Genomic DNA, 21,021 nt, shown 5'->3' with positions numbered 1-21,021 from the left:
CCAAAACTCGTAAAGTACGTACAAACTTATTATGGCCAATATATGCCGATGAAATAGCGTGATTACGAAATGTAAAAAATTTTTGCGGTCTGTGCTCATCACCTTTCTCCGAAGTAACGATAACGAACTGCAAAAAAAGAAGAGAAATAATGAAACTAAACTTTCAAGCACGATTCTCATTACAGTCTACCCAATGTTTGAACATGGTATCTGTGTTATCCTTTTGCACACATCTAGCTTCTGACATTTTTTAAAAGACTTTTATTACTTTGCAACTAAATTATCTTATTACGCAGCTAGTATTCAATATAGTACTTCTTCGGAGTTTTATATTATTTTTTCAAGATATCAATTCCTAAAGAGAACGCTCTACAAATCTTTTAAAAACAAATGATATTAATCGAGCAATGTCGTTTATACATATGTGCACATTTAAAGAAATGTTGGAAATATAATAAGTCAAGCAAAACATATACATGTTTACAGGAATTGTTTACACTGATTACAGGACAGGGTCTATACAGTCTATTGCCAGTAAACTAACTATTTAATTCTTACAAGTGCATACAAGTCGAATTCGGTATATTAAAGACTGGTTCGATAAAGGTTAACAGCAATCTGTAGAAGGATACCGCGTATTTATTAATGTCCAACCAGCAAGTGCCAATTCTTTCTTCACCGTTTTAAGCAAACACGTAGTACACTAAACCGAAAATGTGCGTTAATAGTTCGTTGAAAATTTTCTTTTCTCGAAGGTACAACTCGTGAGATCGTCATCCGAAACTGCGGTTAAAATGATTCGAGAACTGTTTCTCGTGACTGTATTGTACTTGGGGACTGTGAGTATCAATGGAATCCAAAGATGGGGTTCGCAGTTCGGACAAGCTCCGCTACTGGAAAGATATTTCTGGAGAACTTTAGACTATGCCTATCCGGATGAAATAAGCAGAAGGATGGCAATGATCAAGGGGGACTTTGTACCGGAGAATGCACTGCCTGTTGGAATTGAGATTTGGAGGAACAAATTATTTGTCACCGTACCAAGATGGCGTAACGGTAAGTCGAATAAATAATTTGCGACACGAGATAACCGATTTTCTACGTTACGATCCGATTGAACTTTATTGACCGCCACATTCTCTTTCTTAAATCCCGTCGAACACGTCCTTACATTTACATACGCTCTGACAACTTGCACCTATTTGAGAGAAAGAGCGAACAAGGTGGAGGATAACTCCTTAGAGTGACTTTGATGAATTTTAATTCTATTATAAAAGAGATTGTTACCGGTTTCGTAATAGAAATTATACAAAGTATAGTTTTCGTGAATTGCATTTAACATTATTTCCGCAAACTTCACCAATCGTGAAATAATTAAACGCGATAAATAATTCTCGATTTCTATACGATAGGCTTCGGTAACTAACTAATTAAGTATTTCGCCATGCGTTATTAATTTCTACAATTGTGGATATAAAACATTGTATTTCTTTCTTTCATGTGCATCGAATAGTGACTGACGTTTGCCACTGCGTATTTTATTCATAAATCAATTCGTTTCCTATGTTTTTAGTGTCGGAGTAAAAATATTACAATTCTTAATCAAAGTAATAGTGCCATGAGAACCGTATATTCTTGCATTCAATCTGTCGTAATCTTGCTATCTAAATTCGAATTTCAACTTTCTAAAGTCTATTGCACGTCAAATTGTACACTAGCGTATAAATTGAAGGAAATTTATTAACTGAGATACGTTTTGGCGCATCCAGTGCCCGTCCAATCATAAGTTTCATTTATTTTTACGTTAAAATATTATTTACATAATTGCCGGTTTTGCCGGTCTTTTACGTAAGTGATTCATTCTGAGGGAACTAACGAGTGATAAATTAATTTATTAATATTTCATATCCGAATCGAAGTAACGTTTCGTTGAAGTGGTTCACCGGTGTTGCACAATCGCGAACAAAATTAAGTCACTTTACTCGGCGTGATAAAATGAAAATTAAACGAACGTCTCCAGTCAGGAACCGGAAACCTCCATGAACACAATGTACAGGAGATCACCGCGGGCGGTGCACGCCTCGAATCTCGTCTGGCCGACTTCCGGTTCGCGACACAAAGTGCCGAAAATCGCGTGAGCAATTTCAATGGAGCATTTCTGTCTTCGTCGACCTCCGCCTCCACTTTGACTAAAATCCTTCCCCCGATTTCGTAGCCCAGAAGGGAACTGGGGGTGAATGGATTTATTCACTTCTATGCTCTCTCATTTCCTATTTTCCTTTTGCTCTTGGTACTTTATGCTTGTTGTACACGATGGCGTGCGCCAAGCTATTATGCACAAAAGACAAAAGTCGACAATGCCGGTAGCACAACATGTACGATCCATACTTCGAACCTTAACCCTTCATCTCGTCGATATTCGGTTCGTTCTTCCTTCTTACACACACTTTTCATTTCCCTTTTTCATCAAGGAAAACTTTTGTCTCTCGTCACGTATTTAAACTCGATTACATGCCTTTTAACTTGTGACCTTTTACCTTATTTTATTTGCCCTTTTATTTACTCAACGTTTTTATCGCGTCAGGTATAGACGTACAGATATCTGAATACGAAAGAAAGAATTTCTGACAACGACGTGTTTTTATTGAACGAGATATTGTTAAAGGGAGAAACGAAAATGACGAGAAATAACAAAATAATGTAGAAATAGAAATAAAAATACGAATTAAAGAAAGAAATTTAAATGGAGAACAACATTTATGAAAAGGACAGATAAAATGTACATTGTGCACATTATATCTGTACACATTATATTTTTGTAATTTTTGAATTTTTACTTAGTAAGTTGTGTTGTTTTTATTTATAAAACAAATGAAACACAGAGTACGTAAATACATGCAGCATGTAACGCGAAATGCAACCTCAATTCTTATGCACTGTTTCAACTGCACCGTCTCATTGTTTTACGCGAATTAGATATTCTACTGAAATGTGAACAGAATGTTCCCGAACGAAGGAATATCAGCTTATGATCAATCAGACAACACAATATTATAAGAAGATTCTACCGAAGATACAGTGACTGGTACAATGGTTTAACTGAATTTGACACTTTCACTCACCCGTGTTGCACACTATTTTAATTTTAATGGTAATTAAGGAAATTAGACGATAGATACACATCGATACTATAAATTGGGTAACGGTTTTACTTTCGAAAGTGAAGTGTGTTGGTCTTAAAAGAAACAGCGTATTGTTTTCAAACTAATCTATCGTTAGGTTGGTAAAAAGCAAATGGCCGATGGACAGTCTTATCTTTGTAGAATCATAATTTGTGTACGTTACATACATTGCAATCAAAATAACATCCACTTGCCTTAAACCAATATTCGCACATATTTACCAATAAGACAGAGACGAAGACAGTTTATTTTAATTTCAAGCAGTTATAGTCTTATCGAATTTCTTCTTAATAATTTTCCTTCCGTGGAAGGCAAGGAAATTTTGTTTTCTCAAGGAACATTTCGTTTCCCTTTCTTTCATAAGACTACCCGTTGTAATATTTCTTCCATTCTCCGCCTTCTCATTTCTCTTTGTTAATTCCCATCTCGCTTGTGCCATTTTCGGTGTACGTTTTCTCCTTGTTCCGATCATGGGCTTCTCGTCACTCTCCTGGAAGCTCTCCAGACGCGACGAAGCCCACCGTGGTTGGTATTGTTTTTGGGGGTATGGTTTTATGCGTCCACAGCTTTGTTTGATTCAGTCTTTCTTCCGACGTCAGGATCACTTGGGGGCCCAGGCAGAGGATATGAAATATTAAGAGAGGAAGAAGGAGGGAAGGTTCCTGTCACATTCTTAGACTCACAGAATAGGTTTGGTAATGTTCAGTGAACTCATTTCCGAGAGATTATAAAATTAATTGAAGCGCGTAGCTGATTGCTTCGGAATTAGGCACACGAACTCGGTAAATTTGAGATCGAAGAGGTTCTCGATTTTCCATTAAACTGTTACTATTAAATTTATAACGGATAATGTATCCTGGTTGCGACAGTACTTTGAAAAATTTCGAGCATTTTTGAAACATTGACCGCGACATTTTCTACGCGTTCAAACAGTCGAAAACATCGTTCCAGCCTAAGTTATCGTACGATAATTTTATCACGCAACGGTGACATGTCACAACATTTTATATCATTAATCATCATCATCGTATTTTAGATGTTGAACGTTCGCACACATCCATTGAGGTATATACCTTGCAAAATCTTTAGGCTTGTCGCAGGTACGATCAAATGTACTTCCGATAAAATCAAGTGGTGCGTGTTGGCGGTTCAATATTGTCAGTCACGCGATTTAGCAATCTAAGCACTATACAGATATTTCTACAATACTTTCATTTCGAAATTACTTTCGATGAAACGACAATCGGTTGTTCACACACTAGGTGACGCGAAGGTTGAAATAACATTTATCAACGTTTATATCAACGAGAAAGAAATTCGTCCAAATAATAACTGATATATAATTTATTCAAAAATCAATGTTGATTTCTATGTTTAATTTTTGTTTTCATTTAGTACTTAACTATATCTTGTTCTTTCTTTTCGATTCATTTCAGAATTACAGTTGGCAATCTTTTTCTTTAAAATTCAGCCAACACGAAAATAGAATTGTATTACTTCTAGAAATGAAATAGTTATGTAGATACCTTGATGAATAATTTATTAATTATTAATCTATATTTAATTTTTCTTACTCGAATCGAGGCGAATAGTTACGAGTAATGTACCAATACGAAACTTTATTCATTTCTAAAAGTAAATCTTGACGTACGATCATTAATTGAGGTTTCTGAATTGACAAATTCAAATTTATAGGAATTCCGGCTACATTAAATTACATACCGCTCGACGCAAATCGAGGTGGCTCGCCAAAACTCACGCCATATCCAAATTGGGCGCAAAACAAAGCCGGAGCTTGCGGTAGTGCAATCACTAATGCTTACAGGTGTGTACGATTCGATACAGACTTATACATATACGTGCATATTCTACTCTGTGAACTTTACTTTGACAATTTTAATCCAATTCTAATTACACAGAATGTTATCACGATATATGTACATAGATGATCCACTCCAGGAGTATTCAGGCGACACAAAAATAATGAACAAGTTCATAAAAACGTGTTTTATTTTTTCTTGTTTCAACTTGCGGGCATGTTAACGAATAAATGAATAATTGTAGAATACACGCGGACGTATGCGACAGACTTTGGGTATTGGATACCGGCACGATAGGTATTGGAAATACAACGATTCAAGCCTGCCCTTATACATTGAATGTCTTTGATTTAACAACGGACAAAATTTTGAGGCAATACAGACTGAGAGCCGAAGATATCAATATGGTACGTAATTGAACAACGTAAAATTATACGATATTCGATTACGCAAAGTGAATAGGTACTTACGTAATATAATATAACATTAGATTATGGAAAACAACCGGTCGAAGAATTGTAACGGTGTACGACTATATACGTAAATTAAAATTGTCGATATACAGAATACTTTCATTGCCAACATCGCCGTCGATTTGGGAAATGGCGGCTGCAACGATGCCTTCGCGTACATGTCGGACGAACTAGGATACGGCTTGATTGTCTACTCCTGGGAACAGAATAAATCCTGGCGGATTACCCATAGTTATTTCATGCCAGACCCTTTGGCTGGCGATTATAATGTTGGTGGTTTGAATTTCCAATGGGGAGAAGAGGGGATTTTCGGTATGAGCTTATCGCCCATCGCTGTAGACGGATTCAGGAAGCTGTTCTTCCATCCCCTTAGCAGCAGGAGAGAATTTTCAGTCTCCACGAGAATCCTCAGAGATGAACAATTGTCTCAAGATAGCTATCACGAATTCGAGGTATACGCAACGTTCGAATAATACAAGAAATAACAGTATTGTACTTGATTATTGTGCTCGTATCTTCATTCTTCGTAAAAATAATAACGATAAAAGTTATCGCATTCTCTTCGTCGAAGAAAATCAATTTTTGAAATTGTGACAAATATTGGTCATAATCTCGTTGGGAAACATTTCTTGCGTTAATGAAATCGTCATTTGCATGCTGCTAGAATATTTTTTACTCAACTGCTTAATATATAAATGATCACTTTATTGTGATTATCTCGATTAGAAAATTGAGATAGAATTGAGATAGAGTCCAATGATAAGTGGATATGATTTCGTCAGTGTCATTATTACTCTTTATTTTATAATTTGAATATATAATGCGTAACAGTGTAATTGTGGCCAATAAGGAAACTCATTATTATTCATTTCGTTAGGTGCTTCCCGAAAGAGGGCAGCTTGGTCACTGTACAGCTTCCGTTATGGATGAAAGTGGACTTCAATTCTTTAATTTGATCGATCAAAATGCTGTAGGTTGTTGGAACTCTATGTTACCATACGAAGCTGCGAATCATGCTATTGTTGTTAAACACGACGAAGCTATGATATTCCCAACAGACGTTAAGGTAAGCCGTTTCATTAATAAGGAAATTCGATTTTTACATTCTTTTCCATAAATTTGCTTTTCAAGAATAGGTAAGATACGATAATATATTCGCTTACTTAAAATTAATATTTATGTACAACATTCCACCCAACGACAATATACGCACAGTGTCGAGTAAGTTTATCAACAACGAATTACGCAATGCTTTGCCAATTACTATATAGCATAATATACGGTACACGCGCATGAACATTACGTTTGAAATTATGGAGGGTCCTATTCGTTCAGGGGCAATCTCACTGAGTGAGTGAGAACGAGATGAGTGTATATTTATCTTACACGTGTCTGTAGAAATTGCCCCTGAGGGAATACGACCCGCCATAACTTTAGATGCAATCTCCTCGCGCACGTACCATAGAGGGAGGCGGTGGTAAATAATTTAATTATGCAAGTTAAACATACATCAGTTTTTCGTATCGTAACGATACCAACAGTGTCATTGAACCATTTGAAAATACTTGAGATTTTCAAAATATTCAAGTCCTTTAAAACTTTGAACATTGAATCATTTTAAAGTACTTCAGATTCCCAAAGTATTGAAATCTTTTGAAACTTTCAAATTTCAAAAATATTCAAATACTTCAAAAGACAGTATAGATCAAAGACAATCTTAAAATGACTCGAAACTACGTTCTTGTCTTGCTTTCAAATTTCCAAGTATAATATTAGAGTTGAACCGTTATCTCTGCATCGTTACTTTTAAATCTGCCGCCGATAGAAGTTCGTAAATTATTTGACATATTTTCCAATTCAGCAATCTGAATTAGGAAAACGTTTCACGTACAGATGTCTATCTAGAACAGAATTGCAATCAACAAGTCCATACATTAAACACGTATTTGCCATTTCTGCACTCGTGTAGTCTGCCATTATCGTTGTAAATAAAAACTAGAAATATCAGTCGTGTACTGTTTTTATTCAGAAAGTAGACTAAACTGATTCATAGAATAGTACGGAAGATTTTATAAACGGCCAATGAGGTTGCGCATGAAGTATAAAGCGTTCATAGTAAGCAACTGAATGGAATCAGTTACGCTGGCTGAGTTTCTAACGAATGAAGTACAAAAATGCTTGTACGAATAAAACAAGGTGGAGAGGTGATAATCGGTTTTTACAGAATAAAGAGAGAGGGGTTAAAAAGGCAAAACAATGTTTACTATAAGTGTGAAATTAGTAATAACTGTACCGTAATTGAGAAAATGAGAAACACTAATGGTCAGATATCTATCGTAACGATGTGTACAATTCACCTGCGTATAATGCTACACATAATGCTACATTTAAGAACGAGATGTTATTATTTCTAGCTGAATCGTGGGCTGATATGGATTATCTCGGATAGAATGCCAATATTTTTATTATCAACGTTGAACTACACCGATGTAAACTTCAGAGTACTAACAGTACCGGTACGAGATGCAATTTCAGGAACCGTTTGCGAAAACAATTCACCATGGGGAGTGACTAATTCTGTTTGGTGGGAGTCGTGAATTTCGTCCCTAAATCTAGGAGCTACGGACGAAAATCAGCAACGGATTACTCGCAATAGGGAATAGATAGTTTAATGTTGATTAGTCTGTTAAAAGAAACAGTTGTTAAAAATCCAATGAAAGAAATAGAAAAACAATATAAAACTTTTCCCTCTGTCCTGTACCTTCTTCTATTTCAGCTACTAAAAGTTTCATCGGATGAAACTTTGATCGGACGTAGTGACTTGGAACACGAAAATACAAAAATTTGTACGAAAATTTATTCACATTGTGCACATATGTGTTCGACCGTGTATCGCATAATTAAAGAAACGCATTACCGGTAAGTTCGATACATTTCCCACGTGGTCCAATTAAGAATACCTTTTTTAAATCGATACTGACGAAAGATATATGCGTAATCGCAATTGGCGAGTGTATCAGGGTTGTAAGTGCTGGTCGGTGAAATACAGCCAGCTTCTACAAATAAATTCCAATCACGAGAAAGCACGTTCCCCGAACGACATTTCTTAGTGTTAGTCGGTCGACTTTACCCGCCGCAAATCCAACTCTTACGCTTCTCTAATAAGATGAGAGTCTCCGACCGTACTATAAAAACAAAGTCAGGAAGAAACTTGCCGCGTTTCGCTTTCACAGATATCCTACGCAGTTCTTAACTTCGAGGAAACCTACCGCTGTAATTAAAAACAACAAGTCTAACAGTAAGTATAAGTGGCTCGTTTATTTCTTTCGCTGGAAAACATTTTTATTTGTTTCCTCGCTGATTAATTTACTACGAAATGACGACCAGGTGATCTATCTTCGTGGAGTGTTTCACAATCGATGGTTCTTGTGGGAAAAGAAATGTGGTTACCTCATGGTTGCGATTTTTCTGTCGACTTGCATCACAATCTTGTGCGAGAGAAAAATTTTCTGATCGCAAGAGTAGAATCCAATTAATTTTACATCGATTTAGACACATTCACCCCTTTACTTCGAAACGTTTGTCATAAGATGAGGCCAACGCAATGCATACCCGTTTTTCATAGCGTATAGTAGTGACAAATATTGTTCACGTTTACCTTAAAACTGCCAAATACGATCGATTCGACCACTTCGTCGATTAGAAATTTTCTAGCCCGAAAGGATAAATTGAAATTTTTTAAATAATTAATAATTGCTCGGAATTAAATCTATGCTTTGAGACTTCATAAGAATCTAAAAAACAGAATCGAGTATCTGCCTCTGTGACGTTACGTTCTTTGTTTAAATAATAGCTCTTAGAAAAATCGCTCTCTTATCGTTCGGTGGTAATGAAGAAGGGTACGAGTGAGAAGAAATCAATTTGTGCAAATTATTACACGTTTCGCTGTCCTTACAAGAACAGTCCTTTATTAATATATTTTTTATTAGGAATAAATCTATCCTTAACTCTTCCGTGTTACGGAGTTTCTAGAACAAAAGGATCTCGATGGGATAACAACGAAACGATACGATGATCGTTGCGTTCTGTGACCTTATCAGTTCTCTGATACCAGGTGACGTCGATCGTGTACGCCAAGAAAGAACAATGTACGTCTAACGACGCTTCTTGGATCTCGGAAGCGGGCCAAGTCGAATGCAACTTCCTCTCTGCAGCGAACGTAAGCTTTTACGGATTGCCTCGAACGGAACGCAGCAAATGGAGGTTATAAAATTCCACTCGGTGTTCCGTGACCGCGGAGAAACCCACTTACCAAACGAACTAATCCCGGTGGCTGATAACGAACACTTATCTTACCGTACAATCTCTCGTGAAACGTACTGGTTACCGTACATAGAGTAACGACTGAAAAGTCAATCTACCTTTCAGTCGCAACATTCGGCAAATAATTCACCTACAGTGGCAATTGGCCAATAGATTGCATTGTAATTCTACGTTCACCGCGCGAGTATGCTTCTATCTGTCGTACCGGTAGCTTTAACGGAAGAAATTATAGAATCGCGTCAACGTGAGAAATTTCACTAACCATTTGGTCGTTGACAACGTACAAGCGAGCATCAATGATTTCTGACGAATGAAAAAAGGAGAAATCTTATACGTACACATTTATATATATATATATATATTTTTGTCCCGTTCTCTCGGTAACTCTAGATACTCTAGATTTATAGAATATACGTATTCGTACAGTGTAACGTAAAGACACTTTCAATTCGATCGAAACTAAACGTAAGATCGAAATAAATTTTCGATCGAGAGATCGGGATTACTTGAATACGGAACGGAAAATGTTTCAAATGAAATTGAACCGTGTCGTCGGATACAAATGGGTTAATTCGACGAGTTGGCAAAGACGTATTTAAGAAACGGTTAATTCGGCCGATATCTGCCGCGTGAAAACGGTGAACGGGTTGGCGTGAATCGGCCAGCCCCCGCGGAGCCAGATGGTTCGACTTGGCCCATTAGTTTGGCCCTTGTTTCCGATAATTTGAAGGCGACCGACCATTCCATCTCTGATATACGATCGGATATCGCTTTCTCCCTCTGAAAATTATCCGTTTCACGCCGCCGCCAGTAAAATATAGCCACGCGCCTCCCCCGTATCTCGTGTTAAAAAGCCGCCCTAGAACTATTTCTTCCTTCTTGTTTTACGTTTTCCTCGATGCAATAGAACAAGAGCGAACTGCTTCGCTACGTATTTTACGGACGAGGATACCCGGGTATCTGCCATTTCTGCACCGGTATAGTGAACACGCGAGTGATTATTATTTCGAATAGAAATTATTACAGAATCGTATCGGAAATATCAGTCACGTACGATTTTCGTCCAGAAAGTAGACCGAAGCGATTCGTAAAATATTACGGAAGATTTTATAAACCGTTAGCGAGTCTACGCACAAGGTACGAAGTGTTCGTAGCAAAGAATCGTCTAGAACTATTTCTTCCTTCTTGTTTTACGTTTTCGTCGAAGCAATGGAACAAGGGTGAGCTACTTTGCAATGTACTCTTCGAACGGTGTGAATTTGACCCGATACTGCGAAATGCAGCACGATGTGCACGAAAAACATTCCAATTGACACACCGTCGATAGTTCAACTACCTATAGTATACAAATCTATACCTAACATATTCCTCGCGTAACAATACACACGGACGCAAAGTATAAATTTATGCAAAAGTATAAATCGCTAGACACGAATTGCAGTTGATTCTGGGGCGAAGAGAAAACAAATTCCCGTTGAATTACTCAAGTTTCGAGCGCGTTTAAAGAAATTCTACGCTTCGAGGGGAAACGATCCTCGGTTGGTCTTAATCGCGGTTGAAATACGTTTCGAAGGGATCGCGGGGGTTTGGGTTAGGTTTATTACGTTAGAAACGACTATTTTTTATACCACCGCTATCGCAGACTTCTACGAAAACGGTAACCGATCCGTGAATAACGTGAACGCCGCCGTTCGAAATTTCTCGCGTGGATAAAAATTAACGCGCGATCGTACATCAATGTGTAGATTGCATCGTGTTCTTTGCATAGATCGCATACGCGATAGAGGCTCAACGGCGAAGAAATTACTTCAAAAGTTGTCGGTGGTCCCGCGCGATTCAGGAAAAGATTCACGCCTCGAATGCTAATTTCGAGGATCGATAGATCGTAGATCGCGATGCTCCCCGTCTCTAACTAGCGATGAGAGGGTGAGCCAAGATACGTCGAAGATCGGTGGCCACGATACGACACTGTTTTCAATTTGGAAAACAGACCTTTCGGTATATGCGTATTCCCCCGATCGTGATAAAACGAAGGCTTAATGAGCTCCAGAGCTGTCTCGTTAAGGTTCGGGGCACGTGCATCTTCGAACGTGATACAGATCCGATCTGTAATTGTGTCGGATGCAACAAGATTTCGGAAATTATTATTTGACACACCCCTTTCGCCGCGTATCGATGAAAGTTAATCGTACACAATTTTCGAGAGAACTTCTCATACGAGGTGTATCGGAATTTTGTCGCGAACCGAATCGTGCCACAAAGATGAACGAAATATTTTATTCGTACGAAACGTGATAATTGATCTGCTTCTGACAATATTGTCTGTAACTAGGAAAGAGAAGAAAATAAACATTACAGTTCTTATGGTACGAAAGATATTGCAAAATGTTCCGAATAAATGTTTTTGGGGCACATTGCTTTCGAGGAGGTTTTACTTTCTCAAAGGAAAAAGTGTTAAATACCTTTCAGTTACAACGAAATATCATATTCTGTAACCGCGTGCTTTAAAATATAGAAAAATATTTGTCAGGTTCGATTCTTTACGTTCGATAAATTCGTGTAATGTGTCTGTAACCAGAATTAAGTATCAATTTCGACGATAAGTTACAAAATATCGACAATTAGTTTGCAGTCGTTAATCGTGAAAAAATGATCCACTTCCAAGAAAAAAAATTAAAGGTGCAAAGGAAAGGAGGATCCAGAATCATGCCCCGAGGTTGTTGTAAAAAAATTGGTCCAAATCTTGTTGATTACATGGTAGGTAGCAAATCTGTAGTTTCAGTATCGTCTCGAGAAAGTGAAGAACCTGTAGCAAGAAAACTTGAAAATATTTTAAATATTGTAACTGACCGAAGATTTTTAAAGAAAGTACTTTACAAGTATAAACTTTTATTCCGTACGTGTAATTAAGATTTTATTAACATCTTTCTAACATCATTCAGAAATGAAATTGAAAACGAATGCAACGAAATTCCATTCCACCGTTAAACATATTTTATTATGGGTGAAATTTAGTAAAAAAGTGGATTGTAATTTCACTTAATAGAACTTGTTTAATGAAATTTTTAGTTTAAGCTGGTCAAGACGTTCACCGATATTCATTTAATTACTCTTTTCAAACCAATACATAATTTGTACACTCTATTTTTATAATTTGCACATACGTGTATGTATTATATTTCATTGCGATAAAAAGTACCGCAACGCTTAAATACTGCTGCTCCTTGTGTGAGTATCTCTTCATCTGAAAAAATTATTTTGACACAGTTCGGTATTTAAAAAGTATGCGAAAGTTCAAATCACAATACTTAAAATATTTAAAAACTATTACAAAAGACTATTTTTACGGTTGTCGTCGTTCAATTTTAATAGAAATGTTCAAACACATCGAATCAAAGGAAAGAGTTTTTATAATACCATTAACGAGGAAACATTTTTCTCGCCTATATATATTAACATTTTGAATTGTAATACTTTCACAAAGCTTCTACGTTTTAGCCTGGATTGGATAACCGACTCGATCGAAGCAACAAAAATTATCGAATAATAATTAGAAATTTAAGTAATGTTATGTATTCAGTAGTCGTATGGGCCGTGCTTTTCGCCCAGATTGATAAAGAAAATAATCTTATTTGATTATTTTGCCACTGTGTGTGTTCCTTTCGAATTTCTTTACCTTCGATCATATGCGATTTGCTGCATACGTTGTGCTTGATTCTCTACATTACTCACTTCTTACCATTTAGTTTAATTTTATCTTCGTCAAGTTAAACGTATATATCTGGTATATTTATTTCTAGTTTAGAAGTTAAATTTATCGAGAATCCTTTGCAATTTATCCTGTGGTACGGTTTCCCATTGTTTCTTCACCATTTGAGAATTGAACAAGTTCCCTCTATCGTTATTACTCTTATCGTAAATTTATCGTATTTTTCTTACGTCGTGCAATCTTTCTTTGTAACATATTTGTTCGATACGTCACTGAAGTGGTCCTGTTGTACACGGCCGAGGTGTGTCTCGGGTGAAAATATAGGATAGTCGGCGCTCCTTAGATTTCAAATCGCGGCTATCCTTTGGTTTGTTTTAAATTAACACCTACCCGTGCGCGCTCGCGGCACGCTTTAACACCTTTTTAAAAGGTGGCTGCTCACCAAGCTCCGGTTCTTTCACCGGCGCCGGTAATTACGGGTTTCGGAGACGAGCTGCGTCGACATCGACGCGATACTCGTTACGAGCTCCTCGTGGCTACTTTCGGTTACGCATTCCGTGTCAGTTTTACTCTTTTTTCGCCGATCTATGATCTTTTTGCGCTACTTGACGTCTATTCTCATTCGTGAACACGGATCGAGGAACGAAGTGGCCGTTAGATCGTTCGAAAAATATACAGCGTGTGTAGAAAGTCTTCGTACCGCGATTAATTTCGGTGAAAAATTTGGACAACCAAGTTCCCGATAACTTCTCGCCCAACGAACTATTTGTACATAGAGACATCAATAATTGTTGCCCGAAAAGCAATCTATACGATAGATTTGAACATTTGTTGACACACGAAGACATTACTTTCGCGAAAGTTAATAAAATTTATTTATGTTTTAGATTAATTGTAAAAAAGTAATTTAAAAATATAATACGAATGATAAAAGAAATAGTAATTTCTTGTACGATCGCAATTATTAGTGTTTATTAATAATAATATGCAAACATGTGTAAATGAAGTTAGTTGCTCCGGATTGCCTTTTTTATGATTTCGATAAGAAATCCGAAGCTGATAAAGTGCAATACGAAGCGCAGAGTGCATGCAATATATAATGTACAATTTTTACAATGCACTCGTTATTTAGCCGGAATTTAATTTTCGTTCGATCAAGGAGATACATACGAAAGAGCACGAAACTGCCAGATAATTGGAATAAAACAACATTATCAAAATTTAGATTGACATAACTTATCGGATGCGCGATAAATAATCGGCTTAAAAGTTACTTTCAATGTGATATTCGATACGTGAAAGTTATTAAAAGTTTTAATATAAAATATTAATATATAATATCTGCGTCTAATAAATTAAATTTCTGAAGTAATTTAACAGTAAACCCTACTAGACAAACTGACATAAATATATGAAATGAAATAAAAAATTTTTGGAAATCCTTTGAAACTTATATAAACTATGTTATTGGTTCGTTAAATGTATCTTTTATAATAAGTTTATTAACGTAAAATAGTTTCTTTATATAGTTTAAGAATTATTTATAATTTATGTAATTCTTCAGTTGCTAGCGATCCTATAGTACGAATTGATTCCTCTTTAACGACTCAAGTAGCCCCATTATTTGTTTATTTATATTGAAAAGCGATTTAAAAGTAATGAAATGCGAATATGGTACTTGAATCGCGATCTGGCGTCACAAATAGGAAACTATTCATTCATTCCTCGATGAACTTGGCTCAGTAGCCACCACCGAAGGAGACGCAACGATTGAAAATGCAAGGGATTCGTAAAATTGTTGTAATATCGTTAAAAATCGCCTTATTTTAATGCTGTGGCGTTTATTTGAAGGGCAATTTATACAAAATTCGGAGTTCTACTTGTTCTTATGTCTTAAATAGCTATTTTAAATTTGCAGCCAATTAGCTCGGTAGTACCTCACCTCGCGTGTTATGTATTCCTGATACCAAAGTTCTGAAATCGACGAAAAAATTTAGCAAGAGTTCAGAAATTCATTCGAAAATTCTGTAAAATCCCAATTCGCGAAAATTCTTGGAATTTGACGTCATTTCGAAGAATCCGCGAAATCGTGCCGCTTCTTCGCATATCATGTGCTTTTGATATCAAGAGTCCCAAAATCGCACATTTTCTAAAACTTATGTCCAAATTTCAGGCCTTGGTATCGGGAGAACATTGTTGCCGAGGAAGTATTCATTTCGAATATTCAAAATTACGTCATTTCCAAAGAATTCAGCGTATTGGAACTTGTAAATCTCTACCTTTGTCTTAGTATTCGAGATCAGGTGGAGGGAATGGGAGCAATAAATGGGAAGAAGAGCAACTCATGTTATACTTAATGAATTTATTGAAATGCATTAGAGTTACATTCATATTGTTACATTTGACAAAAGTATTTGGTCTTTTATGCTCGTTACAGCAGTGTTTAGTACTAAAGTGTTCAATTGTTTCTTACATATTAACTAAGTATTCTAAATTCGCAGCCAATTAGCTCGGTATTACCGGCGACGAAAAGTTATTGTTTATCGCGAGTAATACCGATTACCAGGTCTCACCACGTGGAGGTTGCTGCGAGCGGAGACCCGGAGAGAGATAGATGGAATCAAAGTTCCATCGATCTCCCTCGACACGCGATACAAACGAAGATACTAAACCAAAGAGATGGAAGGAATCAATGTTCCTTCGATCTCCTCGTTTAGTTCTGCCGAGCAATTACATCATGGAAAAATTAGGTAAAATTGGGAAAGACGCGACACGAACCGTGCAGTTGGTCCTACTAGGTCTATCCCGTTTCCCCTCCGTGGTTCCGATTCCAGAGAAAACGAACGACGCCTACCACTCCCCTAGAGGAGTGCCCCGTTTCTCCATCTTTACGACGAGAGGGTCTTATTTTGGAGGCTTTCGCAGGGACCGGCAAAAATGCCTACTCCTGTGCTCGCAACATGCCCCCTCTGGAAGCGGACACACCGGAAGAGACGGCGATAGACCGTTCGGACTACTTACACGGCCGGCCACTTGCTTGTACAAGAAGCAGTGGTGACCGGACCGAGGAACGAGGAAGCGAGCAAAACTAAGCTAATGATTGGATAATTGCTTGGCAGATCACACCCTTAAAACTAACTTATTCTAACTGCAGAGATAGAAGGAATCAATGTTCCTTCGATCTCCTCGTTTAATTCTGCCGAGCAATTACGTTATGGAAAAATTAGGCAAAATTGGGAAATACGCGACACGAACCGTGGAGTTGCTCCTACTAGGTCGGTCCCGTTTCCCCTCAGTGGACCCGATTCTCAAGGATACGCGCGACGCCGTCCACTCCGTGGAGTGCCCCGTTTCTCCCAACTCCGCGTCAGGAGCCACGCAGAGCGTGGACCTGACCCACGGAGGATGACGAAGAGAGGGTCTTGTGGCACAAGGGCTTCCGCAGGGACCGGTGCGAACACCTGCCCCTGTGTTCGCAGCATATTCTCTCTCAAAGCGGACGCACCAGAAGAGACGGCGATCGAGCGTTCGGTCCACCTCCACGGCCGGTCACTTGCTTATGCAACAAGCAGAGGTGGCCGGACTGAGATACGAGCAAGCGAGCAAAAAGAAGCTAAAGATTGGATAATTGCTCGGCAGATCACAGATATTCGTACATGGTGACCTTAAAACTAACTTAGTCTATACTTAGAATTAACAGTCCCGCGGAGGATGCAATACATCAGTCCTCTTCGTTCTTCGTTTTCCGATACATCTAAGAGAATGTATCTAAGAGAAACCTAAGAGAAACCTAAAGTCAAGGCATAATAGAAAATAGAAATGAATTTGGTTAGTGGAAAAAATAAACATGTAAAAACAAGTAGAAATTAAAATCAGAGAACAAATGAAATGAATTAGACAAAGAAACAATTAAAAAAAAAAAAAAAGAAAGGATTGAGAGAGTGGTCGCCAGTACTGACCACCGCCTACCGGCGGCCAGTACCGGTTACCAGGGTGGGGGGTCCCCCTTCCGTAAACCTAAAACGAAGAGATCCGTCCACCTCGGAGCCTCCAGGAAGAATGAAATTTTAAACAACCGGGGGCTCCTTATATACCCTCCCCAAGGTGACTTACCGTTTCTTCCATTGTCTTTGTTCGATCTAATCGAAATTTTCGAAGGCGAACGGTTTCGGTGAATGTTTCTTCATTTCCGCGATTCTTACTAACATTTATGCATATTCCCAATATTGATCGAACAATGTGCATCTTATATATGTATTGCAATTAATTAAGAATCTTATAGAAATTGATTTTGATCGATACTCGATGTTAAAACGTGTTTCGTAAAGTTTTTAAGCATGGAATGTAACAATTGTTCATTAAATACATTAATTTAACATTTGTTTAATTCTTATAATTTACACAATACGCGTAGAAGTTGTGTTTTTTACATAAAAGCGCCGAAATTCTATTAATCGCTTTTCTAGATAGAAAAATAATCGCGATGAAGACTTGTGAATCGATAATCGATACATGTAGCCTTGAGAATGTCAGTTGGATCTCAAAGAAAAATTCCTTCGCGAACAAAGAATATTTCAACGAAATGATATTTTAAGCCATTATTTATACTAGGACATTGTTCATAATTGTTTAAAATATGTTGCGATGACATTTGTTAATAATTATGATAAACAAACGTCTAGATATTGCGAAATCTGCGAAGGCGAACGGTTTCGGTAAATTTTTGTTCTATTCCGCGATTGTTATTAACATTTATGCATGTTCGTATATTAATCGAACAATGTGCATCTTATTTATGCATTATAAATGATGAAGTAACTTATAGAAATTGATTTTGATCGAGACTCGATGTTAAAACGTGTTTCGTAAAGTTTTAAAGCATGGAAAGTAACAATTGTTTATTAGATACATTAATTTAATATTTGTTTCGTTCTTAAAATTTTCGGATTACGCGTAGAAGCTGTATTCTTTAAGAAAAGCGTCGAAATTCAATTAATCGCTTTTCTAAATAGAAAAATCATCGTGATGGACGTTTGTGAATCGATAAACATTTCCAGCCTTGATAATGTCGGTTTGATCTCAATAACAACAATTCCATCGCGAACAAAGAATATTTCAACGAAATGATATTTTAAGTCATAATTTATACTAGAACATTGTTAATAATTGTCTAAAGTATGGTCCTACGACGGTTGTTAATTAATATGATAAATAAACATCGAGATATTGCGAAATATGGGAAGATGAACGATTTCTGCGATTCTTTGTACATCCACGCGATTGTTATTAACATTTACGCATGTGCCGAATATTAATGTTACAATGTGCATCTCGTTTATGCATTATAAATTATTATTTAGCCTTCAGAAATTAATTTTGATCGATTTTCGAAGTAAAAACATGTTTCTTAAAGTTTCAAATTATGGAAAGTATTACTTGTCTATTAGATACCACAATTTAACATTTGTTTCATTATTATAATTTACACAATACGCGTACAAGTTGTTTTCTTTACTTAAAAGAGTGGAAATTAAATAAATCACTATTCTAGATAGAAAACTCGTCGTGAAGAATATTTCTAAATCGATAATCGATACGTGTAACCTTGATAATGTCAGTTGGATCTCGAAGAAAAATTCCTTGCCGAACAAAGAATATATCAACGAAATGATATTTTAAGCCATTATTTGTAGTAGAACATTGTTAATAATTGTTTAATCTACGGTCCCACGACAGTTGTTAATAATTATGATAAATAAACATCAAGATATTGCGAAATATGGGAAGAGGAACGATTTCTGTGATTATTTGTTCATTTCGAAGATTGTTATTAACATTTATGCTTGTTCCCAATATTAATCGATCAATGTGCATCTCATTATGCATTACAAAAGATTAAGTAACTTATAGAAATTGACTTTGATCGAGATTCGATGTAGAAACGTATTTCGTAAAGTTTTAAAGCATGGAAAGTAATAATTATCCATTTGTTGCATTAATTTAACATTTTTTTAATTGTTATAATTTACATAATACTTGTAGAAGTTGTATTTTTTACTTAAAAACTCCAAAATTCAATCAATCGCTTTTCTACATAGAAAAATCATCGGGATGATCAGTTGTGAATCGATAATCGATACGTGTAGCCTTGACAATGTCGGTTGTACCTAAATGAAAACAATTCCATCGCGAACAAAGAATATTTCAACGAAATGATATTTTAAGCCATTATTTATACTAGGACATTGTTAATAATTGTTTAATCTACGGTCCCACGACAGTTGTTAATAATTATGATAAATAAACATCAAGATATTGCGAAATCAGCAAAGCCAAACGGTTTTAGTGAATGTTTATTCATTTCCGCGATTGTTATTAACATTTTCGCAGGTTTGGAACATTTATGTTACAGTATTTATTTTGTTTATGTATTGTAAATGATTGGTTTGCCTATAAAAATTAAATTTTATCGAAAAATTAAAGTAAAAGTTTGGCATTCATATATTTCTCGATTTTAGATCAAACTTAACATTTGTAAACTAATTACTGATCTACACAGTAAAATTGTAAATATTAGTGTTACAAAATGCATATTATTTATCCATTTTAAATGATTGATTTGCCCATAGAAATTAATTTTTGATCGCAAATCGAGAAACGTATCAATGCCAATATTTTGCTTTCAATTTCGATCAAAATCAATTTCTATAAGTCACTTAATCATTTGTAATGCATAAATAAAATGCACATTGTTCGATTAATATTGGAAACATGCATAAATGTTAGTAACAATCGCGGAAATGAACAAACATTCACCGAAACCGTTCACCTTCGCAGATTTTGCAATATCTTGATGTTTATTTATCACAATTATTAACAACCGTCGTAGGGCAGTAGATTAAACAATTATTAACAATGTTCTAATATAAATAATGGCTTGAGAGCCATCAATTTCTTTAAATATTCGTTAGATCGAACGAAGACAATTGAAGAAATCTTGCGATAAAATAAATGAATATTTCTCTACATATCGAAATTACATGGATTGCCATCTATAGGAGAAAGTGTTAAACTACACTTAATGTGTGAAAACACCTGGTGGGGAAACGCTCAAGTTTGTCGAAGAATTGTTCTAATTTCCACCGATAGATGACGCCATGAGCATAATTTATCGACATTACAGATAAGTAATTCCATTTGTATGATATTCCCTACCGTGCGATAGAATAAATAAATATTTCTGTACAAACTTTTATATGTATCATCTTTCGAATAAATGTAAAATTAAACGAAATCGGCATAATGTAATTTCTATGCATTCTAGCCTTCCTTTAAACATTTAAAAGAATCTATGATACCTTAAAATCAAGGCTACACATATCGATTATCGACTCACACGTGTTTATCAGGATGACTTTTCCATATAGAAAAGCGATTAATCGAGTTTCAGCACTTTTGAGTAAAAAATACAACTTCTACGCGTATTGTGTAAATTATGAGAATTAAATAAATGT

At 36.3% G+C, this 21,021-nt stretch overlaps 1 protein-coding gene across 1 annotated transcript; it reads left to right on the top strand.

The window, feature by feature from the left end:
* Positions 1 to 794: 794 nt before the first annotated feature.
* Y-y (yellow-y) lies at positions 795 to 8,072 on the top strand. Its single transcript, XM_076306151.1, has 6 exons — positions 795 to 1,056; positions 4,878 to 5,007; positions 5,247 to 5,409; positions 5,568 to 5,927; positions 6,353 to 6,541; positions 7,890 to 8,072. The coding sequence occupies exons 1-6, from the start codon at positions 795 to 797 to the stop codon at positions 8,070 to 8,072; spliced, it is 1,287 nt and encodes a 428-aa protein (XP_076162266.1).
* Positions 8,073 to 21,021: the final 12,949 nt, after the last annotated feature.

This window comes from Ptiloglossa arizonensis, chromosome 3, assembly GCF_051014685.1.
Source record: "Ptiloglossa arizonensis isolate GNS036 chromosome 3, iyPtiAriz1_principal, whole genome shotgun sequence".
In the NCBI taxonomy this organism is placed as follows: domain Eukaryota; kingdom Metazoa; phylum Arthropoda; class Insecta; order Hymenoptera; family Colletidae; genus Ptiloglossa; species Ptiloglossa arizonensis.
The sequence above is the reverse complement of the archived record's forward strand: the minus strand, read 5'-3'. Positions and strand labels throughout refer to the sequence as shown.